This window comes from Leuciscus leuciscus, assembly GCF_965113295.1.
Source record: "Leuciscus leuciscus genome assembly, chromosome: 20".
Lineage (NCBI taxonomy): Eukaryota > Metazoa > Chordata > Actinopteri > Cypriniformes > Leuciscidae > Leuciscus > Leuciscus leuciscus.
The window spans coordinates 15,114,867-15,141,678 of record NC_138744.1 but is presented as its reverse complement, the minus strand read 5'-3'; the positions used below and the strand labels follow the sequence as shown (position 1 = coordinate 15,141,678).

At 36.4% G+C, this 26,812-nt stretch overlaps 2 protein-coding genes and 2 pseudogenes across 4 annotated transcripts; all 4 read right to left on the bottom strand.

Moving 5' to 3' along the window:
• Positions 1-3,666: 3,666 nt before the first annotated feature.
• Positions 3,667-7,984, bottom strand: LOC309483854 (interferon-gamma-inducible GTPase 10-like). The gene is made up of 2 exons (XM_082149918.1): positions 7,848-7,984; positions 3,667-5,436 (listed from the first exon to the last, which is right to left on the bottom strand). Exon 2 carries the CDS (start codon positions 5,394-5,396, stop codon positions 4,248-4,250), a length of 1,149 nt encoding a protein of 382 aa, XP_082006044.1. The 5' UTR covers positions 5,397-5,436; positions 7,848-7,984; the 3' UTR covers positions 3,667-4,247.
• Positions 5,451-7,985, bottom strand: LOC309483853 (interferon-inducible GTPase 5-like). The gene is made up of 2 exons (XM_082149917.1): positions 7,852-7,985; positions 5,451-7,317 (listed from the first exon to the last, which is right to left on the bottom strand). The coding sequence occupies exon 2, from the start codon at positions 7,307-7,309 to the stop codon at positions 6,119-6,121; it is 1,191 nt and encodes a 396-aa protein (XP_082006043.1). The 5' UTR covers positions 7,310-7,317; positions 7,852-7,985; the 3' UTR covers positions 5,451-6,118.
• A 6,539-nt stretch (positions 7,986-14,524) lies between these two features.
• On the bottom strand, positions 14,525-18,940 carry LOC309483852 (interferon-gamma-inducible GTPase 10-like; annotated as a pseudogene). The gene has a single exon. The product of its transcript is annotated as an interferon-gamma-inducible GTPase 10-like (transcript).
• Positions 18,941-20,437: 1,497 nt separating this feature from the next.
• On the bottom strand, positions 20,438-25,182 carry LOC309483862 (interferon-gamma-inducible GTPase 10-like; annotated as a pseudogene). The gene is made up of 3 exons (XR_014211704.1): positions 24,127-25,182; positions 23,334-23,959; positions 20,438-21,489 (listed from the first exon to the last, which is right to left on the bottom strand). The product of XR_014211704.1 is annotated as an interferon-gamma-inducible GTPase 10-like (transcript).
• Positions 25,183-26,812: the final 1,630 nt, after the last annotated feature.

The window sequence follows — 26,812 nt, the reverse complement described above, 5'->3', positions numbered from 1 at the left end:
GCTTTCTAGCCTGGCATACCAGTGGGACAGACTGAAACAGTCCTCTCTTGAAGGTTATACTGTCAGGACATGTAGTGAGGTGACACAGGAAGGTCAGGAGGATAGTGGCGGACTGCCATATATGGAAGAACCACAGATGGAACTTGAAAGCAGGACCTGTTCCTCCTGCAAAAACTGTGCCATTTGTGTCCATTTAATACTCTCACAGTATAACCTCCTCACAGATGCTTATCATGTGATTGGGTTAGCATATAAGTTTCTGTTGACTTTGTCCATCACGCAGGTTGCATGTGAGAGAAGCTTCTCAACTTTAAAGTTTGTGAAGAATAGGCTACGAAGCTCATTGAGTCAGGACAACTTGGAGGCTTTTATGTTGATGTGCACAGAGAAGGAAATCCACATGTCTATAAGCAACGACACAGTTATTGATAAAGTGGCTGAAACCAGTGCACTGCTTAGTAGGGTTGGGTATCGTTTGAATTTGAACGATTCCGATTCCGATTCCTTGTTTCGATTCCGGTTCCTAACGATTCTCGATTCCGATTCTTTTAAGAGGCAGGGTCAAAAAAGTTTAGATCAATTTATTTTAATTCTATGAACTTTTTACTTTTTATGAAATTTACTATGAATTTCTCACAGGGCTGTTTTCAACTACAATATAAATGTCAAATCTATTTTAAACAACTTTTTTGACATTTTAAATGAGCTAGCTAACCAACGGTCTTTCTGAAGGAAATAGTCTGACCTTCTCCATCAATTGAAATATAAAAAAAATTGCATCACAATAAGTGTATTGTATTGTATGTGATTGTCACTAACATTTTAGTAACTAAACTGAATTTTATTAGGTTTAGTGACAACATGTTACAATGTTTACATGGTACAATTTCTGGTAAGCTACGCTTTTTTATTATTTCATTTCAATTCAGTTATTGTGATTTGATTTAAAATTGACTCATTTGGATAAATATTAGGTACTCAAGATAGGCGTTAATTTTTCTCAAGAAAAAAACAACTCCCCTAATGCTGTAAACATACAGAGAGCCCTATCAGCTGGCAGTATTATTTAAGGTTAAAAATAACTCAAATTAAATATAATGTTTTTTTTATTTTTATTATAATAACAACTTTATTTAATGATATAAGTACAAATATAATAAATATGTAATATAGTACACATATTTAGCAAAATACTCTCTATAGCTCTTTTTTTCTTGCCAACTATGTGCTACAGCCTATATGTTCATTCAATTTCTTTCCTGAGGTAAATATGACATAATTGTTCTCCAGCTATGTTATTGACCTATTCACGCTGATAAAAAACACTGATTGATCGATATTATGTATGAGGAATATACAGTTAGGTAAGTTGTAGTCTACTGTATCTTTCAACAGTGTTCGTGTTTATTTACTATTAGCTAGTCGAGATGATCGGTTCACGTGCGCTAGGGATCTGTCGCGTCACATTTACAAGCGCCAAAACGGTATTTATTATTTGAATTTCGTAATAAAATTGACAGAATCTGAGAGCTGAGATTTTTTTGTATATCATAAAGTAACTGCTCTGTCTAGTCTGTCGGTCTCCGTGTCCTCTTTGCTTCACGATTTTATTGTGCGTGAGAAAATGGATGTGTGGTGTGAGAAGTGTCAATTGCGTGTGTCTCACGGTAAATGCGTGAGAGTTGGCAGCTCGTAAATGTGTTTTCATGAATATATATTTTTTTACGTTCGCCGGCATCGCGCGCAGTTTTCAAACGGACGAGCAGAGGACGAGAGAATATGGTTGCAACTTGCAAGATACCGAAGAATAAGAAAACATCATATGTACGTTTTTAAGGCTTAACGTCAGGGTTGTTTGCTCTGAATACATTTTATGAGACGCTGTGTGAGTTAAAAAGGCAACTCACACAGCGTCTCATAAAATGTGTCGGTTCGCAGTTTAGCATAACAATCAATATACGCTTACACCTGTGCTAGTACACGCATTTACAAATGCCGTGTGTACGTTACAAATGTTTAACTAAAGTGTCAGCGAGTTAACATTTGGCAGTTTGAAATCGATTATGTAGTAGTTACTTCAGTTCAGAATAGGGCTAGAAATGACTTAGACAGTGGTTTCTTCTTCCGGTCGGCGGACTGTGAATCGAAACTAGGAATCGAAATTTAAACTTTTGAACGATTCCGGGAAAATCGCAAAGCTAGTCCCGGTTCCAGTCGATACTCGATACTCGATACCCAAGCCTACTGCTTAGGCGGCTACTGATGCTGTTGGTGCTGTAAACAGTTCAATTTGCCTCTTTGTGGAAGAGTGTTTCAAATGCTTTCTTTCTTTCTTTATGCTTTTGTTAATTTATCAACCTATCCTTGTGGAATTGTGGAATATTTTTTTGTTAACTTATCATCTTAAGTAAATTATTGTTTAACCGTTAAATTATTTGTTTGTTGAACCATAGTATTAATACAAACTACACAATAGTAAGAGCTGAACTGTTGCTTCATTTATCCTATTTGGAAAAAGTGCTACTTTAGAATTCCACCATGGAAAAAGTGGGCCGTTCTTGGGCCTGAAACTCCTGGGCTGAAAAGTGGTCCCACTCCGGCCCTGGTTCAGGGTTAGTTCATAATTAGTGTCATTACTACAATAAGTACAGCATGTGAAACAGGACTGTAAAATAAAGTGCTAGAAATGTAGGACATTTTGTAATGAAACCACATGTATGAGCTCTATTTAAATTGTCAGTATCGATATAGCCTAAAGGCTTCAAATTTTCTGATTCAAAGGCACCACATTTTACTTTTGATTGTTTTGTCCAAATTATTGCAAAAGAATAGAAGAGATAGGGACTGCTATGCAGATTGTCGAATCAAGGCAGAAATACCTTCATCCGGAATGCAGAATCCCTGACAACATTCAAACGACCGCTGAAAACTCATCTCTTCCCTGAGCACTTAACCTCTTAAAAAAAAAAAGGGCTTATGCTACTCTAAGCAATGCCTGAACTTTGTATTTTGAGAACTTCTTGCATTGTTTTTGCATCTTCATGACGATTCACTTGCTTTAGTCTTCATTTGTAAGTCGCTTTGGACAAAGGGGTCTGCTAAATGACTAAATGTAAATAAGACTATTTCTTTAATAAAAGGTTCATGAAAAATGCACCACACTTCTCTTGTTATGCAAACCATAAAAACACTTTGTAATGGACTGGTTCATTATTCTATAACTAATGTTTAGATTTTTTAACAGACCTGAAAATCATAGAAATAATTTTTGTGAAACTGTATGCTAATCTAGATGCTAGGTATTTGTCCTATACATGTCCAAGCATGAATCATGCAATTTGCACTTTCCGGAATCATGTTGTTGTGGGTAACAGCACAAACAAATACTTCTTGACTCCTTGTTTGGTATCGATGATAATAACTGGACTAATCTTTTACTGTGACACCCAACTCAACGGCTTAGTCACACCTTACTTTTCAATAGGCTTCATAAATTATAAATGTGTCATGTAGCTGATAAAACACCCAAAAATAAACCTGTGAACAAAGGCCATTTTTCTTTTTGTATTACAGTTGCTTCATGTATTCACACACCAAACCAACACTTTTGAGAATTCAACAAATTAACTGCCAACAGTATCTTAAATTAAATATGTAAGCAAAATGTAGCACCATGGAACAAATGTATTAATTTCAGACAATCAAAACACATTTATTAATATAAACCTAAAAATCTATTTATAATCTTTGGCCCTTTTAAGTAAACCACACACATTTTGGATAATATATGCAAATCCCTAACTCATAACTATAGCTCATCCTGAAAGTCAACACATGTCATATGCCTTTTATTATCATTTGTCATCAATAAGTGTAATTTCATTAACAATATGGATAAAACAAATTAATTAATTAAAAAATAACTATGGAATATACAGAAACAGTTTATTGTTAAGTAAAATATACTGTAAAGAGATCCTAACCCTTGGCATAAAGCCCTTCTACATTGTAAAACAATTAAACATTCAGTGAAGTTAATAGTCCTCATTTACAAAATTGCACAATAAAAAGATTAGACAGCAAATTTCTTGCACCAACCACCAGATTCCCACATTTATATAACGTTCTCTTTCCAGCCATTTTACTTTTTGGGGGGATAACTCTCCTGTGCGAATTCCCCAAACCTATGGCTAATAAACTAAGTTTTGATGTTCAGATTTAATGTTTTGGTAAACATCTCTTTGATTTTATTCATCCACACCTGCTGCTTGGAGAACCTGTCTCATGTCATTGATCATGTCATTTAGAGCTCCACTCAAGACAGTGTGTGTCGCTTTGAAGGCCTGCGTTGCATTCAGAAAACTGTTTACAAGAAATTTACTATCTAGCAAATCATCTAAGCTTTTCACTGGTTTTGTTGTCATAGATGCACAAGGCCTAGTCGCCAGTGTGTTCACCACTGCTAATGTTAAAGGAGACTTTATAGCTGACTGCAGCTGTGAGACAGGCTTGTCCATTCTCTCTGACAGTTTCACGAGTGATTTCTCATTCAAACCCAAATTGTAATGACACCTTAAGAGAAAGGCCATCAATACCGTCTTGTCGATGACCAGAGATAATCCAGGGTAAGGGACAAGGGCAACCAAACCTGAGGCCAATGCTGGAAGCCAAATAAGGTTCTTCATATACTCTTTTTTCTTTTCTAGCATTGCCAGAGAGCACACAGGCACAGCTTGAACCAGAGCAAACCTCTTGCGTTCTGAAAGGTCTAACTCTAGGGTTTCTACCAGGTCTTGGAAGTCATACTTTCCCAAGTCATAAGAGGATATCAGAAACACCTTGGGGTTTCCAACTTCTTTCAAATTTCTGTTGCAGTCCTCTCTAATTGTGCAAAGTACCTGCTGCTCATTGAAATTTCTTTTCTGCGCCACTGAGCGAATGTCGTTATCAATCTTGGTCCGGACAAAATAAAAACTTTTCTTCTTTTTTTGAATCTCCTTGGCCAGAAAGACATCATTTTCCTTGAACCTCTCTGAGGAAATGATGATAAATAAATCATATGTCTCAAATTTAACTTCTTTGAGGAATTTGTTAGCCTTGAATTTTGGCGTACCAATCCCTGGCAGGTCCCACAGTTGGATGTTTGATTTCGTGGGATCGGTGTACATGGTAATTTGCGTCGTGGTTTCAGTTATTCCAGTTGGTGCAGAATTATCGTCATCATCACCCAGACCTCGAAATGCATTAATGAATGCAGATTTTCCTGCTCCTATTTCCCCAGTTACAGCAATATTCAGAGTCACACTGTCAAGACTTTCCAATTGTTCTTTAGCCTTTGCAACAGCTGCATTTGGGTCATCTTCTCCCAGTCTCTGCAAAGCTCCAGATAAATCCATGTCAGAAGAAGAATTTTCTGTCTTTATGCCTGGTTAAATTCTTTACTGTAAAATACATAAACAAAATATTACAGAAGGGAAAAATCTTCTATAATAAATCATTGCATGGTTTAACTAAATCATAACTTCTTTTGGTGGGTCATGCATATTTAACATCTAACTTTTTCATCGCAATTGCAACTTAATTTTTCACAATGTAACTTTATATCTCTCAATCCCAAATGAGATTGTATATTTATATCACAATCTGTTTTTATTCCTATAATTTTTTGTCATAACTGGAAAATGTAGGAAACTTAGAAATATTATAACATTGGGTGTATAATTAAACCACACATGCAAATATTTCTCACAGAAAGGTATTTTTTTTTTATTGTATGAGATTTGATAGAACAAATACATTATATGTAAGACAGAAAATGTGTCCAGATTTCAGAGAAAATTAACACAAATTGTAAACTATTTAAAAACAGGCGTATTAAACATGAAATTGAATAAATGACTTTTTTTTAACAACGTTTCCCCTGAAAACAGTATTATTGATTAATGAAATTATCCATATGCATAGTGAAGACGTACTGTAATCTCCTTTCTAATCAGCAAACAATCAAACATAACATGGCCATTAACTCCATAACAAAGGCAGAAAATGTTTACATGCCCCAAATTAAATTAACCAATAAAATCAATATAACCATATACATTCTTAATGAAACACATGTTCAGGACATCTGCGAGTTACTGCATAGTGTGTCCAGCTCTGCCTCTTTTCTGATTTCTCGTGCAATATTTGCCAGTTCTTTTAATCCTTCTCTCAAAATGTAATAAGTAGTAGCGAATGATATTCCTGCAGCAGCAGCACTGCCCACACCTGGAAGGAGACTTGCAGCATATTCAACGGTAGCAAGTGCTGCAAGTGAAACAGAGACTTGAATCCTGGCCATTGTTTTTTCACGGATGGCAGTTGCTAACTTTGATTTGGTCAGATGTTCCACCAAGGGCTTGTTCAGTTTTTCCGAAAGCCTTGACAGTGATCCATCATCCAAACCAAATGCATAGTAGCACCTTGTGAGGAAAAGCAACACCATGCTTGCATCACATGCTACTGACAGACCAGGCACAGGGACCACTGCTATACCAGCAGAGGCAAGAGATGCAGCCCAAATCATGCCTTCGAAGAATTTGATCTTCTTCTCAAGAGATGCTGCGGAGCACACTGGCCAGGCTTGTAGAAGAGCAGATCTCTTGTGGTCTGGAAGCTCTTCTTCGAGAGTGTTTTGAAGTATTTCAAAATCATATTTCTCCAAGTCAAAAGACGATATCAAGAAAACTTTGGGGTCTCCCAATTCTTTCAAGTTTTTTTGACAGTCCTCTCTTATTATGGCAAGAACTTTCTGCTCATCAAATCCCTTTTTCTTTTCCTCTGCTCTGATGTCATTGTCAATCTTGGAACGAACAAAGTAAAAGTTTTTCTTCTTTTTTCTTATTTCTTTAGCCAGCATGATGTCATTCTGCATGAACCTTTCTGAGCTAAGGATAATGAAGAAATCATAGGTGTCAAGTTTGACCTCTTTAAGGTATTTATCTGCTTTGAAGTTTGGTGTTCCTATGCCAGGCAGGTCCCAGATCTTCACATTTGGCATTGTAGGATGTTCATACATGGTGGCCTGCATTGTAGTTTCTGTAACTCCAGTAGGTGCTGCTACACCATCATCATCATCATCTTCACTTACACCTCTAAGTGCATTTACAAAGGAGGATTTCCCAGATCCTGTCTTTCCAGTCACTGCGATGTTAAGTGAGATATTTAACAACCGGTCAAATGTTTCTTTAGCTTTTGCTGTTGCCTTTTCCAGGGTGGACTCGCCTGATGCCTTTACTGCCTCGACAACAGCAGGGTCTTGAGTTTCCATGTTTTAAACTGTAAAAGTTAAGTATATAGAAGTATATGCTTCAACATTTATTCTTGAAGCCTAATTGCTAATAATTCCTGTTATTACAATAATCATCAAATAGTTTCAGTTATGTGATTCACATATAACCCAAAGTGCTTTGTTTAATAAGTGTAGTCAACGCAGAGACCTTGTTCCTGTTTACTGGCTAGATGGTGTTTTGCTGTTCCTAAATGGTCACGGACTGCAATAATTCTGGTTGATCATGTTTATCAACTAACATTTGAGTAATAAAACAAAAATATTTGAATAAAATGGAATTAGATGTAATTTATGTTCGGGCATTTATGTGTGTGTGTGTGTGTGTGTGTGTGTCCCAATGGTAAAAAATTAACCATGATAGCCTACATAAAATAGACATGGGAACAGACCAAATTGATAATTAGCTTCAGCAGCATAAATGTAATGTGTAAAGATTATAGTGTAATTTTGGCGACTTATTAATGAGAGACATAATACAGTAATTAAATAAATAAAGTGACAAAAAAATATAGCCTACTTACTTTTACGTTTTTGGTTCCAGCAGTAGGCCTATGACACACTGTGACTGTCTTACAGGAGAGGCTTAAGAAATAAGATAAATATTTTTTTACAGACAGAAATACGGTTGCTGTTACCGTCACAGTTTCATTTCCCCAAAACTGCTTTCTTCTTGCTAAACATTTACAGTATACGTCATTGTAGGCGTGTCTCATGTGTAACAAGGCTTGTTTGAGATGTGCCTAGTATGGAAGGCGAACGGGGACAAAAGTCTTTAAACGAAACATACTGGATTTTTGACCGCGTCAACACGCACCATTTGTCTGTGTTAACGACAACACGCACAGCAGCCAATGAAATTTGCTGTATTTGAGACTATATTTGCATATGTGATGCAATGGTACGTATGTCTCTGGTTGGTATATATGTATACAAACATCAGACGTCATGTTTATTCATGAAGGATGTCTTAATGGTATACTGGTGGTATGCACGTATGCAAACATTATATTTGTTCATGAGGGATAATGCATTGGTATGTTGTGAGTGATGTCAGTCTTATGTCATGATTTGTCATGCCCTTTTAAGTTGTTCATTTCACATTCTTTCTCAAGGTAGAAAAGTCAACAGCTTAAACGATGGCTCTTAGAAAGGCTCTTTTATTTTAGCAAACTGCCAAAAAACCTTTTCAGACTCTGTACAGCTGAACCAAGAAAAGCTTAAGATTGCATGGATCTGATAAGCATGAATGGCAGAAGAAAAAGACTGCAATTAAAAACAAAATAAGAGAAAATTATTTTAATGTAAGCAATAAAAAACTGCACACCTCAGCTGTGGAATAAAAGAAAAGAAGTGCACGATTAACTAGATTAAGGCATACCCCTGTCTTAATGTTAACCCTGTCCACCACCCACAAAGGTTTCACAAAGTTATTTTTGCCATTGTAACTTATGGCTTCATAAAGACAGGTTAATGGGTAAATAAATGAATAATAATTAAAATATATATAACAGGGCTCAACATTAAGCCTTTTCATTTGTCCTTCGGTCGGTCATTCTTGTCCGAGTAAAATCATTTGTTTGAACAGGGAAAAATGAGATTTTTTTTGTGTGTGTTGTAAATATAATTACGTAATATAATATTACGAATATTTCAGTCAGCTTTAACATATATAAATTGGCATATTTATGATATTTTAATCTTTATAAAGGGCATTTCCCTAATCGTTTTAAATATATGCTTCATCTTTCATTTAAAATTCTTAAATTTGATCAATAAATTAAAATAGAATAATAAGATTCTAAAGGGCTGTTACCAATCAAATTAAACGGCATTAAAAAATGTAATGAGATTATTTAAAATATTTTTTGAATATACAAATAAGAAATATTATTTGAAATAATATTTATAAACCGCCAGTAGGAGGTGGCAGGCGACCGTCTTAATGAGTGAGTCATTTATTCAAACGATTCATTCAAACGGCTGATTCATTCAGGGATGAGGCAGTTGTAAATTAATAGGAATTCATTGAATCTTTGACTCAACTGATTCGTTCAAAACACTGAATCATTCGGTAATGAAACACGGTTGAGTTTTCCTTTGAGATGCGCTGTGGAACTATATTTGCAGCTGAAATAGAAAAAAAAAAAGAGCCAATATTGTGTCTAACATTCAACTGACTTAATATGAATTACTTGTTTATTGAACTGTAACTGTATCATATGTTATAAATATAAAAACACATTTTGAATGTTTCATTTGTTTCCAAATAAGGCGTGCAGAAACTTGTTATCGTCAGAAGCCTACATTATATATTATATTAGGCTATTGTATTCACTATCAGTCGCCACTTACACTAAATGAATGCAGAATAGTAATTTTTTGTTATTGACGTTTTAATCAGGCTATTTGTCTGGTCGGGCAAGTAAAATTCTCTTTCACTTGCCCCTTCAAAAAATCCACTTGGCCCGGACAAGCGTAAATGTCGAGCCTGTAATATTACATATTTTAAATATAATGTACTAATTTCATTGTTGCACTCATCAGCCTGCAGCATCCAAGACGATGTTTACTGTAAAACACACAGAGACAGAACAGCACAAACAAGCTCATAGTCATAGCAGAACTCATGTCTCCATTCATATTTTGTTTCCATTTATGTTGATTTATGAAAAGTGAACAGCACTAGTAAGATAGGATGCGCAATAAGGGAGACATGGAGTGGGTCAGACATGATTTTGACCACTTCATTAAGTTTTGTTTTGTAGAAAGCCTTTCTTTAAAGTGAATTTTGTTTTGGATAAATTGTATCTTAATTTTAATCAATTTTTCATCAACCAATTGCTTGGATTTAATAAATAAGAAGCAAATATAACAGATAATATAATCATGAGGCGCCCGCGCGGTCACTTGCACTTCATGTTAACTGGAGCGCATCTCATCCTAACTTAACGAAACTCAGTGTATGCCTCACACAGACATGAGAAATACATCAAATACACAAAGCTTGAAATGTCTTTAAACGAAATAATTCAAAAGGAAAAGAAAAAGGCTACTCTCTGATTATGTCATCCATTATGTGCATTTCTCTCTATAGGCGTGTTCACCACGAATATGGCGATCGTCAACTTCATATTTGCAGCCAACACTGTCAGAAAACACTAGTTTATTAATAGAAATCAATACACGCGTCACCGGATTTACAAATGCACATCTTGCTTGTTGCACGCACACATATTATGTCGAAATAACGAGATATTATGTTGAAATAACATTATTATTAATAATACATCTTTTAGAATATTTGATTGAATGCTGAATGTTGTGCTTGTTCAATTTAATAAAATTAAAACTTTAATTGTGATCTTAAAATAATTGAATATTAAATATTTAGTGGCCAAGTTTCTCATTTATTAATAGTAGGCTATATATATATATATATATATATGATTGCGCAGCTCCCCCTGTCAATGATCTCAGCACATGCGTTAAAAATTATCTGGTGCCGCCCCTGTCTCAATTTGTGTTTAAAACAGTTACAGTTTATAGACTTTAAAACATTTATCACCACTTGTGATTCACAAAGTGAAAATTAATTTTAAGAAGTTTGTATATCCAGTTGGTTATTGGCTTTTACCGATAAAACAGACACTTTAGGCTACTCTTGTTCTGAGGACATAGTTTAACCTGCTGTCTTATTTTATTTTTATTTTTATTTGTTTACACAACAGCTCTGACAAAAATATGATAATAAAAGGTTTTGGGTTGAACACCAAATTACAAAAACATTATTATATTAAAGTGAATAAAGTTCTCTCTCTCTCTCTCTCTCTCTGTGTGTGTGTGTGTTCAGTTATAAATATAGCCTATGCTGTGTAAGTTATATACTTTTGAAAATGATAAGCCAATAACTTAAACATTTAATAACCCATATAAATAAATTATATTGTATAATATGGAATATATATCATTTACTTAATTTACAATGTAACATGAATTAATTTACTCTAGAAGTTAAGATATCAGTCAAAAAAAAAAAGAAAAAAAAGGCCACAATAAACTAAAGGATTAAAATGTGGGTAAATCTAAAAGTAAGTCTGCTTTAAAAACATATTACAAGTTCGAACATGGCTATAATGTGCGCATTGAGAAACATGTTCAAATTGGTCATCTTAACATGGTAAAACTGTGCGTCTTTACACGTAACGCGACCATAACTGATGCCTTAACACGACCAGAATGGGCATGTCTACACGCAGAGGTGTGGACTCGAGTCATGTGACTTGGACTCGAGTCAGACTCGAGTCATGAATTTGATGACTTCAGACTCGACTCGACAAAATGTACAAAGACTTGCAACTCGACTTGGACTTTAACATCAATGATCGTGACTTAACTTGGACTTGCGCCTTTTGACTCGAGAAGACTTGCTACTTCCCATGAAAACTGGGGAAAAAAATGTCCACACGGCCGCGCCGCTCTCAGTTTATCTGCATCTGTGAAAAAAAGCTGTATGCATGCAGCGAGCGCGCGCGCTGCCTGCACGACATCCAATCACTGTAGTCCCACGTTGTTTTGATTCGACAGCATCTAACGCCCGTTTCACACAAACTCCGTTTGCAGTGCGTATGCGCCAGCGGTGCGTATTTTTTTCCGTACCCATGTTAACAGGTTAGAGCTTTCACACTGCACGCGGTTGCAGTCCGTCGATCCGTTCCAGGTGCGGTGCGTATACAGCAGTGCCGCGATCGTTTCCGCACCGAGTCTATTTCTGCAGTGCTGCACATGTGCTGCACGCGCTGAATTAAAGTGACAGCGCATGTTTCGTGGTCAAAATGAACACAGATTGACCTAAAAATGTAGTAATTTCACCATAAACGCGATTAATTAAATAAAATGTAGTAATCTCACCATAAATGTATTTAATTAAATACTATTTTCACTTTAAGACCAGGGTAAAGCAAGGAAAACTACAATTTACCTCAACAAGGCGACATAATGAACGACACTCGTCTCATTCGTGGAGGTGGAAAAACATGTTCCTTATTGTGACATGCGAGATTTATTGTATTAATTTAAATATAAAATAAAAGACATGAGAGTCGGCTGTTTTTTTATACAAGTAGCCTACATGGTTAAATATTTGACCACTTGCTTTATAAGTAGAAGTAATGCATTGAATAATAGGCCTATACGTTGTTTAAATTGTGTTTAAACGTGCATACGTCTATTAAAGAGTGTATATGTGTACAAAGAGAATCGCAATGCTGAGACGTTAAGACCGGGGTAGCCTAAATCAAGGGAAAATACATATTTCAACAAGGCAACATAACACTCGTCTCATTCGTGGAGATGGAAAAACAAGTTCTTTGTGACATGCGAGATTTATTGTATAAAGATTTAAATTATGCAAAAGAAAGAGTATGAGTCTGCTGTTTTTGTCAATTTTAAGTTTTAATTTAAAATGTAGGCTATGCGATTTTAATATAAGTACATGGTTAAATATTTTACCACTTGCTTGAGCAACTTAATATATAATTATATAAGAGTAATGCATTAAAGCTGCCGTCGGCAAGTCTGGCAGATTGGGTCGATTAGCCAAAATTTTGAATGTTTACAACTCTCATGCCCCTCCCCACTACCAGCGAGCACCCTCCCATCGAGGTTGTGCTCGTCAGTGCGTCACTGTGCGTGTGTACCTGATTTTCTGTGAACGTGTCCGTCTCTTCAGCATCTATCAACACCATGGACTCGGAGGTAGGCTGCCCTGGCTAATCTATCCATAGATAGCAATAACCGAGGAATTGGAAGCTTGTTAGCAGATTTTCTCTCCGCCATCACGCTTCATGCAATCTCCAGGCGAACTTCAGGCGTGGCGTGTGCATGTGATATTAACGTGCGCGAGTGAGGGGGGATCTGTGGCGTGTGCACGACCTGTGATTGACAGTCAGATCTCACACCCCCCTGCGCTGATTGGACCTGATGAAGCGGGAGCGCTGGATTTTTGCAAAACAAATAACACGCTCCAGGTGGAGTTAGAAGCTCGGGTTTTTTTCTAAAACCACCTTATTTATGTTGTTCTGTCGGATTATAGTGTCGATTACACTGAATATGATAAAAAAAATGTTGCCGACGGCAGCTTTAAATAATACGTTGTTTAAATTGTATTTAAACGTGAATACGTCTATTAAAGTGTATACGTGTGTACAAAGAGAATCGCAATGCTGACAAAATTTTTTTTTAAATAAAAGATGCTAATAACTTCTGGATTTGAAATATAATAGTGAGTATGTATTTGTGGTACAGCCGCGGATCACGCACTGCAAACGCAGCATATGCGAAAGCACTATTGCGCGTGCTGGTCTTGCACCGCATACGCACTGCAACACGCATTCCAATTATATTATCAGGTTGGTCCAGTTTTTCAGAAGTGATAATTTTGAGGAGTGAGGATTTTATTGATGACAATGACATGTTTAAAAAGGTTTAGGCTAAAACGACCCATGTCTAATTCGAAAGTTAAACTGTTTTGCAATATGAGGTTAATACAATACAGGACTGAAGCTGCATGCTGTGCATTGTTCTAGTGCAATATGCTGTTGAAATACAAGCATTTTTGGTGAAAATTTAATTTTCAGTTTTTTACTGTATTTGATTTATGTCATTGTATAAAAAGAGGTTTAAATAAATACAAATCTTACAGACGTACATGATTTGTATAAATTTTATTTCTGTGGTAAGAGGACTTGAAATGACTCGAAACTAAAATGGTAGGACTTTGGACTCGACTTGAGACTTGTTGGCTTTGACTTTTGACTCGACTCAGGACTTGCCTCATCTTTGACTCGACTTGACTCGGGACTCGAGGGCAAAGACTTGAGACTTACTTGTGACTTGCATAACAATGACTTTGTCCCACCTCTGTCTACACGTACAAAAGAAACGCGTAAAAAATTGCCGCGTTAACGCGGACAAACAGTGCGTGTTGACGCGGTCAAAAATCACGCGTTTCGTTTAAAGACTTTTGGCCCCGTTCGCCTTCCATACTCGACTGCAGAATCCGTCTTGTCCGCCTTGCGCTCGCGAGAGTTTTTTGACACACGTCAGCAGGGACGGACTGGGACTAAAAAACGGCCCTGGACTTTGACTAGGCCCGGCCCAAAGCAATCGGCAGCATGCCTGGCATGAGTGTCACAAGACTTTAATTGTGGCTCATGATACTATACCCAGAGCCGGATTAACGCAAAGGCAAACTAGGCACGTGCCTAGGGCCCGATTGGCGGGATGTTATATAGCTCAACATGATGAAATGTTAGAATATGATCTGTATGTTATTCTAATGTTGATCTAGCTTACTGCTAGTCTCATACAGACAAACTAACACATACATTTCAACACATTCAAATGCAGTTTAGTGTGATAGTGTAATGTTAGACCAAGTGAAACAACGCTGCGTTACCTCACAAGTTTAATTTGTCTAATAAACTGACCTGTGACTGTGAGTAGTAATTCTGCACTCGCGTGTAACGTTAGTTCGGTAGAATGAAATGTCCATATTCCTTATGATAGCTGATAGCTGTCTCTTAGCAATCCCGAACTGCTTCATATCACAGTCATGATAAAAGCATCGATGTATTCAGTCATCCATAAACATTATTAGATCCATAGATTAGATCGGTCGGCTTGACGTTGACGACAAGATCCATAATTCTTAGCAAATGTTGCGTCATCAAACTACGCCTTTGTTATTGTAAATAGGTTAGCGACCCCTAGTGGCGAAAAATTCCATACTGTACGTTTAATAATTAGGCCACAGCACACAATAGAGCAATGAGTACTAGCTTTCAGAAAATCTTTACCTATTCTTACATTTAGCTATTAGTTTATAAACACATTTAAAAGTGGTCTCTTTAGAAAATACTACTGCAGTATTTCACATGATATAATGGCCAATTCTTATGATCCATTAAACACAAAAAGCATCATTTTGTTCATGCTCAAATGGCTATATTTTTGGATTAGTAATATTAAACTACAAAGTCAGAACAGAAAATAATCCAGTCTAAAAATAAAGTGTTCATATGAAATCTAGATATTACATTGTTGTTTCAATGCCCCACCCCAAATGCACTATATGTAGCTATCACATTCTTGAATGCTTTACTTTTTGTCCTCAGTCTTGGTTTAAAATCCAAGGGAAAAAATAGTTAAAAAAAGTTATTTACATGATTTAAAACAGAGTTAAGAGTGATTCTTACTATTGGCAATATGGCAATGAGCTATAACCAAAAAGATCACTGACCACATAGCAGTGTCATGACCTTTTGACTGTGATCTATTTTAATAGACATCACTCAGGCCTGCAGCTTTCAGCACTTCTCTGGCTGTATCCGCGAGATCTTGGAGTCCTGCTCGCAGAAGGTTCAGTGTTCCAGAGTAAGACATTTCTGCTGTTCTTTTGCTCCCTACAACAGGAACCATGCTCCATGCGAATTTAACAGCTGATTCCTTATTCGTCAGTGCTGACAGCTCTTTATTACTGAGTTTCTTTTGCCCAATAGCAACCAGAGGTGAACTTCTTACAGATTTCAGGGATGGATTATTGACCCTCACAGACAACTTATCTATTGATTCATCATCCAAACCGAAGGCGTAGTAGCACTTGGTGAAGAAACCCAGCAAAATGCCAGCATTACAAGCAATGGAAAGACCAGGCACAGGAGCCACAGCAATGCAACCAGACGCAACGGCTGCTGACCAGGATTGCTTAAAAAATGTTTCGATTTTCTTCTCCAGAATCCTGGAGGAGTATATTGGCAAGAACAAAACCAAAGCATCTCTCTTGTGAGCAGGTAGCTGCTTCTCCAATGTGTCGATGAGGGCCTGAAAATCATATTTATGCAATTCAAAAGGAGGAAATCAGGAAAACATTTGGGTTATCCTTAAGGTTTCTATGGCAGTCCTCACGAATGTGAGAGAGCACTTTCTGCTCATCAAAGTCTTTCCTTTGAGATTCCGCTTGAATGTCATTGTCAATCTTCGAGCGAAGGAAATAAAAAAACTTCTTCCTCTCCTTAATTGCTTTAGCCAGCATGATGTCATTTTCTTTGAATCTCTCTGAGGAGATGATGATGAAGAAGTCAAAGGTATCAAGTTTGACCTCTTTTAGATATTTTTTGACTTTGAATTTGGGACTTCCAGTCCCTGGGAGATCCCAGAGTTTTACATTGGGCATTGTAGGATGTGTATACATCATTGGTGTCATTGTCATCTCAGTCACTCCAGTGGGAGCTGCATTGACATCATCGGGTTGAAGACCTCGTATTGCATTGATAAAGCTGGATTTTCCTCCACCGGTTGATCCTGTAACAGCAATATGAAGTGTGACGTTGTCCAGATGCTTGAGTTGCTCTTTTTCTTGTTCTATTTCATATTCAGCAGAACTAGTGAGTTGAAAATCAGGCACTTCATATAAATGCTCAATTTCTTGCGTGTTAGGCTTCATGTTTATACTTTTTCTTTTTGAATTTAAACACAGTTTCTCTTTTGCTTTACACTGAGACATGTTATCTGTGTCATTGTGTGACTTCTTGGCATCTGGACACACTGCTTCAATGAGCAGTTCTTGCTCCTGTATCTTCTTAACCTCCTCATTATGCTCTTTTGTGTCATTTTTCATTGGTTCACTGGAATTCTTAGGTTTTTGTGTCAAAATATCTTTTTCCATTATAGCATCACGCTGGTCTTGTAAATTGTGTGTTTCGACACCTTCAGGCTGTTTTGTCTGTAGCTTTCATACACACCCTTTTAATCATAGCTTCATTTGTCTTCTGAGATGGAGTGTTTAAGATTTGTTCTCTTTGTTCCTCTTTATTATCAGCCATCACATGTTGTTTTTCTGTGGTCACTTCACGTGGATCCCCAGCCATGGCTTGCTTATTTTGCTCCTCGAGACATTTTTCCTTCCGTATCATGTCTAGACACTTCTGAGTTTTCCACAGTTGTTTCATTTGTTATATTTATCACTTCTTTCTCTGCTTGCTTTTCTTTATCATTCTCCTTTTTTTCTCTCATCCTTTCTCTGTCCTTCACATCATTAAGTTTTATGTCCAGTACTGAAGAAGTACTTTGTTTGGATGGTTGTTTTTCCATAGGTTTACTGATTTTTGATTGGATGATTCCTAGGGACTCTGTGTTTCTCTGTTGCTCTCTCAACACAATGTCCTTGTGAAAGGATTCAGTAAGCCCATCAGCTACTGCTATCTGATTTTGTGGAAAGGGTCTATTAATTCTTCATTTGACATGATGATCTTATTTTGTGTTCAGCAGAAGAAAGAAATTCATACAGGTTGGTTCGGAACAACTTGAGGGTGAATAAAAGTTTTGGGGAAAGTGTCCCTTTATGAGTTTTTCCTTTAATGTTACGCTGACATCTAGCGGCGGAGATGCAGTAGACTATCACACAAAAGAAAGAAAAAAATGCATCCGATGTAATTCTCAGTCAGCATTATTTATTCCACGAGCGAAAGTGTTGGATAGCAGGCCGTCCAATCCCATAAGGCAACATATTCCATGTAGAATAAAACTTTTATTTATAGGCTAGCAAAAAGTTAGGAATTTCATTTGCATCTACATCATTTTACATTTTTCAAAAGTTCTATTTATATTTTCAGACGTAAAACATAATTAAATCACACCTCACCTTTCCTACAATATAACAGCATTACAATAAATAAACATCCATCATGTTGTTCCTTCACACCAACAGTCTTTGTAGTGCTTTGCAATGTAAATATTTCAATTTCTTTCCAGAATTGCTTAATAATATTGCGTTTTAGCCTATATGTGATTGAAACAAACAAAAAGCATGCAGTAACCGTTTCTATATTTGCGTTTATAATAAAATAAACTCACCTTGTCTGTGCACAGATGGTTATAATTTCGGTACCTCTGCATGTTTTAAAGTGATGTGAGCTGTTGGCTGTTTATGAAAAAATACCCAGTAAGGGGTGGGTTTAGGGTGTGGCTCAGAAAACATCTGAGGACTGAAACTAAATATCTGGTTAGAAACACTTTATTATAAATCTTTTAAATATGAGTTAAGTGACATGCTGTCGATTACCCCAGAACATATATTTTTGTACATTTGTAAAACTTAACTAAAACTAAACTAAAACTACATTTGTAATACAAAAGTGTTGAAGAATGAATGCACTTTTAAAATAAGTCATATATGTGAGTGTCTGTTTTAAATGTGAACCATATTTAAAGGCCTATATCTTACTTACATCTATTTTTTATTATTTTTTATTTTTCAAAATAACATATATACATTCTTTCTCTGCTCTTTCTAACTAAAACACATAGCAATTCCCAAGATGCACATTTTCATATGAATGCTATTTAGCAGGAAGTGTTTTACAGGAAACACATCATGAAGTTGTGAAGCTTGTCATGAAGAATCAGGGCTGTTCACAGACATTTTGAGGAGCAGTGGCCCTAACCAGAAAAAAGGGGCACCAAGGGTATAATAACTAATAATTTGAAAATAATAATCCTATTTGTATTTTACAGAAAAAATAGGGTTCCCTTTTAACATGTAGGCAGCCTAAATAATTAGAAAGGTCTAAGGATTTATAATAAAATATGATATTATTATGATAAAAAATCTGACAATAATTTATTAATTTTAGTCAGGAGGTATGCACAATCTAAAACAGAGTCCATGTCTTCAGTATGAAATATGAGCCTATTATGCATCCACTGTGGAAAAAAAACTCCTGTACACTTCTGTACACTGGAGAAAAACATATTGATTATCATTTTTTACTTCAAATTTCTTTAGAGAGAAGTATTATTTTATATATTTTAACCCAAAATAGGACGGAGTGAGCATTATTGAGCACTATAAACACATTTATTCTGTTTCATTCATACTGGAAGCCGGAGTGCGCCCTGGCGCATGAAACTCCAAATATGCCTCACAGAAGTAAAATAACTTATGATGTTCCAGGAAATCCCTAATATGGACAAAGGCTTTCAGCTATGAGCTATCACTTTAGCTGAATAAAAAGAAGATGGAAACGCTTTGACTGATTAAACATGAAGACAATAAACACACGACTTCAAGTCTTCTCGGGTACTTTCATAATAATAAAGTATATTTATAATGCAATGCTAATTGACATAGCCTATCAATACTATAAAATAATATATTGTCTGCCTTATGCTATGATAATAAGCCACATCAGCTTGTTTCAAGCACTCAACTGACATTATGAAGTTAGTTTGGAGTAGTTTTATGTTTTATGAATTAAATGTTGTCTTTTATTTGTCATATAGGGTTAATAAAATTTCCTTTATAAAGCTGGAGTTGATGAGTGTGTTAATTGCTGACAGGTAGAATATACAGCGTTTACTGTATAAATATCATTATGTCTTGGAAAGTCCCCATAAAGTATGCAACCCCAACATACATGTATGCGTGTGTTTGTGTGTGTGTGTGTGTGTGTGTGTGTGTGTGTGTGTGTGTTATTGTACAGTATATATGGTTAATGAGGATACAAATGTGTATAAATACATGGCTATTACAATGTAAACATGGTTTATGAGGACACTTCCTGCTTTCTACCATTATGGCTATGGAGAGTCCCCACAAACCACATATACATGTGTGTGGTTCAGGTATATGGGGGCAAAATCCAAAATCCTTGTCGTTGTGAGGACATTTTTGGTCCTTAGAAAACAGCTTATAAACCATACTAAGTGATGTTTCTTGAAAATGTAAAAATGCAGAAAGTTTTCTTTGATGGATAGGGGACATAATTTGTACAGTATAAAAGACAATATGTCTAATTAGACTAATATGTCTATTGTTTGGGAAGTACTGGAAAGTGTTGTCTTAAAAAAAAAAAAAAATTTAAATATGTCTATGTGTTTTTGTATTTTTTAAAGTTAGTTATTTGATAAGATTGCAATTCAATGAGAGAAGTCTTCTAATTAACTAAAATACACAGTGAAATCAATAAGTAATTTATTACTTGCACAAAGTTCAGCATATATACATACAGTATATACTATATCCAGACACAATTAAGACACATTAAAATGTTTAATTCGAAGAAAATTGTGGTTTATTTTCAAATGCTCTAAATCACATTTCAAATATTTTTTTATTTTAATAATAATTACAAATAAGTGAGTATAATTAGTGAGTTTACTTATCTATTTATTTTCAAAACTACAAGACAGATTTTCTGTAACATCAGAGCTGTTATATAATTTCTGCTAATTGATATATGAGTTCAGAGCCTGATCTGAGGCTCATTTTGTTCCACGTATATTAGGTAAGTTGTGATGCCTCGAGAACCTTTTTGGTGTCTTCTGTCATCTCATTCAGTCCCTTGTTAAGCAGGTGGTGCACAGTGGTGATAGCTGTCCCTCCCGCCGGTATGGCTCCTAATGGCAGCAGAGCCAGTATGGTCCCCAGCGTCTTGGCTATAGCAATGACTGGTTTAGAAAGCATTTCTCTGAGAACATCATCAGTGACTCCATCTTTGAAGCGTGACGTCATAGCAGATTTCAGATCCTCCACAGATTTGTTCACTCGTTCTGATAGCACCTCTAGGGCTTGATTTGATAAGCCGTAGCTGGTGAAGACTTGTTTAAAGAAATTCTTCATGATGCCAAAATCACAGGCCACTGACAATCCCGGGAGGGGAGGCATCGCCCCGATCCCTGCCGAAAAGGCATTCAGCCAAATCATTTTCTTGAAGTACGCTTTCTTCTTCGCCAGGGCTTCTAGAGAATAAACGGGCAGAGACTGAATGAGAGCAAATCTTTTGTTCTCAGGAAGGGTCTTGATCAGTTTCTCAAAGTCATATTTTTCCAATTGAAATGAAGATACTAGGAATATTTTGGATATTCCGACTTTCAGCAGGTTCGACTTACAATCCTCTCGGATGTTACTGAGCAACATCCGCTCATCAAAGTTTCTTTTATGTGATTCAGCACGAACGTCGTTGTCAATTTTAGTGCGAATGAAATAAAATAGCTTCTTGCTCTTCTGGATTGCTGTGGCCAGCTCTATGTCGTTCTCCTTAAACCTTTCAGAGGTCACTATGAGAAAGAAGTCATACGTGTTGAAACACCCTGTAACACCCCTTGTTGTAAAATTACAACGTTACATTTAACCATCCTTAAAAACAATCTGTTATATTTTTTATTTTTTTTGCCACATTTACATAGTCATTGGGTCCTATTGTTTGTCCTCACAATGCTATTGGATAGAAGAAGTGTTTATAGGTCCGGTCATCTGGCTATGAACTCACTCTACCTGCAAACTTCCCGCTGAGCTCATCTCCTTTTTTTGCATGACTGGATTTGTCAGGATTAAAGTAAGTAAAATTGCTTAAATATTTTTTTGGGTGTTTATTACAATGTCTAGAACATGTACATATTTAGTTATTTTGGAAAACTTTCATCAAATTTGATTTTGAGCTTGTTATGTCTATGTTGTAATTCTACAACGTTGGTCCAGAGTGGTAGTCAAAATAGCCTGTGCACCTTACACATTACATAAGGACACTGCACTTTTCAAATGATCACAAATTGAAAAAAAAAAAAAGTAGTAGAAATGTAGTGTTACATGATTCATTGTAACTAAGCTCTAAATGTGTTTTTCTGTTAATTTTTTACTTAGTTTAGCTTAGACCATTATTAAACACATGAATAAATTGTATGGGATATTTGAAACTTCAGCATCTATAGCAGTATTTGAAACTCCCTGTATCTTTGTAGTTTTTTTGTTTGTTTTTTTACTTCTAAATGATCCTGAGCCATTTTTTCTCAGTGTAGCCCAAGCAGCAGTTAGTAGCATTAGGAGATAGAAAAACAGATTCTGAATGTTCTGGTATTCTTGGGATGCCTGTTGCATTGTCCAGGGACAGGTGCAAATGGTCTTGAATGTGAACCTGTAAGTGCTCTGGGGGGATGCATGTGTTCTTTTAGTATGATAAGTAGAGAGCATAATAGGCTGCAATAGACAGTATTGTTTGAATGTAGTGAAATGTTGATTATCACTTCATTGAAATTATAATTATATAAAAGAGTGATTACCACTCTTCCTGGGGGGATGCATGTGTTCCTTTAGTATGATAAGTAGAGAGCATAATAGGCTGCAATAGACAGTATTGTTTGAATGTAGTGAAATGTTGATTATCACTTCACTGAAATTATAATACTTATGGGCATGCTAATGGGAATACTTAGATTTCTACCCACATGGTCTACCACCCTGTCTATTCTTTCAGTTTATCTACTACAATGTAAGACCCATATGTATTATTCACATATTTAACTTCATTATTTTTTACTTTTTCCATTTCAGAATGCCACCAGCACAGAAAGGTCTTTTATTCAGTGTGCAGGATGTGATTGCTTCAGTCCAAAATGGAGAGAGCGATTTTGAAATGGACTCAGACGACACTGATGCAAGTGACTCAGAGAATGAAGATGCAGGTGAAATGGACAATGAAAACCACCAACCCATTGACTGCCCAGCCAATGATGATGTGGAAATCAAGCCCCAACCAATTAAACACACTGTGCCCCGGGACAGGTTTCGCTGGCTGAAAAAGGATTTTATCAGTCCCAATACCGTAAATATTTGTTTCCAATATTTTTTATTAATAAATGCTTATTCATAAAACTATGATTGTTGTGTGGTTATTACTCATGATATATACTGTTATGGGGCTAAGTAAGCAATCAACCCTGCAAATGAATGCTTAAATGTTCTGTATATCTGTTCAGACAAAGTGAGTACAAACACAGAAATTCTGCTCCCAACAATGCCCAATGTTGCAAATTTACAACATTTTCCTAAAAACTTACTAAAACGTAAAAAATCTGAAAACTCTTTCATTTCTACATCAGAGGCCACCTAAAACAATATCTGGGAGGTCAAAAATGTTTTTGCTCATTTCTTTCTATATCTGGGTCTTACAGGTACTTCTTCGCTCTAAATTTTGGACTACCAATTCCAGGCAGATCCCAGATTTTCACGTTTGGCATGAAGGGATGTGGGTACATGTTTGGCTTCATAGTTGTCTCAGTTGTTCCTGTGGGAGCTGCTCTCCCATCATCATTAGCAAGTCCTCTCAGGGCATTGACAAAGGAAGACTTTCCTGCCCCTGTCATCCCGGTTACAGCGATGTTAAGTGTAACATTCTCCAACTCCTTCAGTTTACTTTTCAGTTTGTTTGTATTTTCTGCAGGTGGAGAGTCGATTAGTTCCTTAATTTCTGAGCCAATAGAGTCTAAATCTTCTTCTTCTTCTTTGTTTGCTGTGACGTCAGACAATATGTCTACATACTCTCTTGAAACCACAAACACATTTTTGTTTTGGTCCTTTTCCTCAGGCTTTTCAATGTCCTTTTCTTTAAGTTCATCAAAACATTCAGGTTATTTTTCTCAGCTTTTTCCATTTTTTTGGGACTGATTGTTGGACAGCTAGTACTTGGGGAATGAACTTCTTTGCTGAATGTTTGTGATGTATTTGAAGATGATCCAGATAACTGGCTGGAGCGATCATCGTCATTATAGGGATTTACCACATCTGACATGGTAGCTCTATAAAGTAATAATGAATTAATTAAATAATATTTGATTAATAATAAATTAATAGTGTCAAGTATAATGTCTTATGATGTTATGGTGTCACACAATTAACAATTAATTGAGAATATATCCAGTATCTGGAATTGAGGAAATCAATTGGAAATGACAGATTAACCCACCGTTGGGAGTCCAGAATTTTCTGCTTAGCCTCTGGAAGCTTCAGTATCGTCCACTTCAACATGTATTGGGACTGCTACTTAGAATCATATGTGCAAACCTCTCACGGATGTGATTATTTCATAATTGATCTGAAAGACATAGGGCCCTATCTTGCACCCAGCGCAAGTGACTTTGTACACCGACGCATGTATCATTCCTATTTTGCACCCGCGCAAAGCGGACTTTTCCCTCCACAGAAGCACGTCGGTTAACTAAGAAATAGACTTGCGCTCCCGGGGGCGGTTCAGCGCAAAGAGGAGGCGTGTTCCGGCGCAAACGTTCCTTCATGCTATTTTGCAGGTTTAGAAAACAATTGCGCCACTAACCAGGAAAAAATAGTTTAAAGTCAGTGGCGCGTTGCGCATGTTATTCATATGCTATTTTAAGGGCGCATGCTTGGCCATAATCAATGTAGCGTGTGCACAACAAGCATACACTTTGATTCTCTCATCTACACAGAAGCAGCAGTTTTCATTTTTGCAAATCATACATTATTACGATAGATAGATAGATAGATAGATAGATAGATAGATAGATAGATAGATAGATAGATAGATAGATAATTAGATAGACAATTTATTATAAAAGCATACATCTAGCTTACACATTTACCCAAATTATCATACGCCTGTTTAACCGAAGTTAATTTGGGTGGGTTTCTCCATTTCAATGTAACTTCTCTCTTTTACGGCCGTGACGAGAGCGTTGCTCTCCTTGGCTGTGAACCGCTCCTGGCGCGCGCCTGGCAAATCCGCCGTTACAATAGCAATCCGCTATGGAAAAAGCGCGTCTGCTCTTAAAGGGAATGTGAGATGACGCTCTGATTGGTTTATTTCACGTTACGCCCAAACCACACCTATGAATAATGAAGCTACTTCAGACCAACCCATTTTAGATTTGCGCCTGGCGCAAGAGTCATTTATCCCGCCGGGAAAATAGCAACAGCGCCGAGACCCGCCCACAAAGTTACTTGCGCTTTGCGCTTGACACTTGCGTTTCAGATCGTTAAAATAGGGCCCATATAGCTCAATGTGTTGCATTCATTCCTTAATTGCATAAAAACAGATAGGTAGATTGGTTGGATAGATTGGATAGATCATTTGAACATGTTCCTCCAGAACTTTTATTTAATGAAACATCATATCTTTTTAGTAAAATTAATGCTGCTCTGAACACCACTCAATTAACTTACATTTGCTTGTTTTTTAAATGTGTAAAAACTTTTTGTTGACAAGACTGCTACTGTTAGATGGATCGGCAGAGGGAAGTGAGATGTGTGCTCTATCACCACTATGTGCTCTGCTGTTTTTAACCAGAGCATTTATTCTTTGAGAGATATATTGTTGGTAAAATTAAATCATTTGTCTGTTTGTTCCTCTTTTTTTTTTTTTTTTTTTTGAAACCATTGGACCCAAAATTTAAATAATTATAAATAGCAGTTTTGCCTCTGGTGTTATACCTTTGGAATTTTAAACATGCATTAGTGGAATCATTGATCAAAAAATGATTGCTCATTTCAGACCTAGCTCAAAACTTCTGTTCCTTTCCAAAATATCAGAGAAAGAAACAGCCCTGTTAAAATTTGAAATGACCTGTAGCCACTGACACTGATTGTGCTGTTCTCATGCTCCAAGATCTAATTTGACACTGTAAACCATAACATCTTGATTTTCTCGTTTGGAGCATTAACGGAATTTGAAGTGGTTTTGATATTATCTGTCTGGTTAGAAGTTTTTCTGTCTGCCTTGGGGATTTTGTTTCCTCCTTGGCATCTCTCTTGTGTGGAGTCCCACAGGGCTCCATTCTGGGCCTGCCCTGTTCTCCATGTTCTGTTCATGCTTTCCTTATATATGTTTAGGAATAAACACTAAATTAACACATTTGCAGATGGGGTACGTCTGTTAACAGGAATGCACAAACGAGAACATATAAAACAAATAATGGCCTCCCTTTACTGCCTTCCTGTTCATTTTAGAATTGTTTTTTAAGATTTTAGTTTTAGTATTTAAATTGTTAAATGGACTAGCAGCAAGATATCTCTCCCGTTTAATATAGCCACATGCTCCATCAAGACCTCTAGGTCTGCTGAGCGTTTACTTTTCGAGCAAGGCTGAAGAGCAGGTGTGACCGTCCTTTTGGAGTTGCAGCCCCAAAACTTTGGAATAATTTGCCTCTAGATGTTAGGCAGGCACACACTTTCTGCTTTTAAATCTAGTCTTAAAACTCATTTTTATTCTTAACACTCATTTTAGGTCTTAAAACTAATTTTGACTCTTTGGTGTTTAAAGGGATGGTTCGGAGTAATTTTTCAACCAAGCTCTAACTTTAATAATGTTTGACCAGGGAAAAAAAGCTTCTGGGGGGGTGTTTGGCTCGAGGTCATGGTGCAAAGCACCCTAGGTTGAAATTACTCCGAACCATCTCTTATGTTAAATTTAAGTTGTATGTTTTGTTGCACGTGTTTACTGTTTTATTCTGATGGTTGTACAGCACTTTGACAAACACTTGTTTTTAGAAGTGCTTTTTGAGTCTCAGTCTCTCATTATAGTATAATCTAATCTGGCATCCACTTGAACAACTCTCTCTTCAGTATTTTTTTTTTTTTTACAGTTTAGCTACAACAATAGCTACAGTTTAGCTTTATGT

What these genes read in the sequence shown, in the direction of transcription:
- LOC309483854 (XM_082149918.1), bottom strand. Translation starts at nt 5,396, where the DNA reads ATGGATTTATCTGGAGCTTTGCAGAGACTGGGAGAAGATGACCCAAAT.
- LOC309483853 (XM_082149917.1), bottom strand. Translation starts at nt 7,309, where the DNA reads ATGGAAACTCAAGACCCTGCTGTTGTCGAGGCAGTAAAGGCATCAGGC.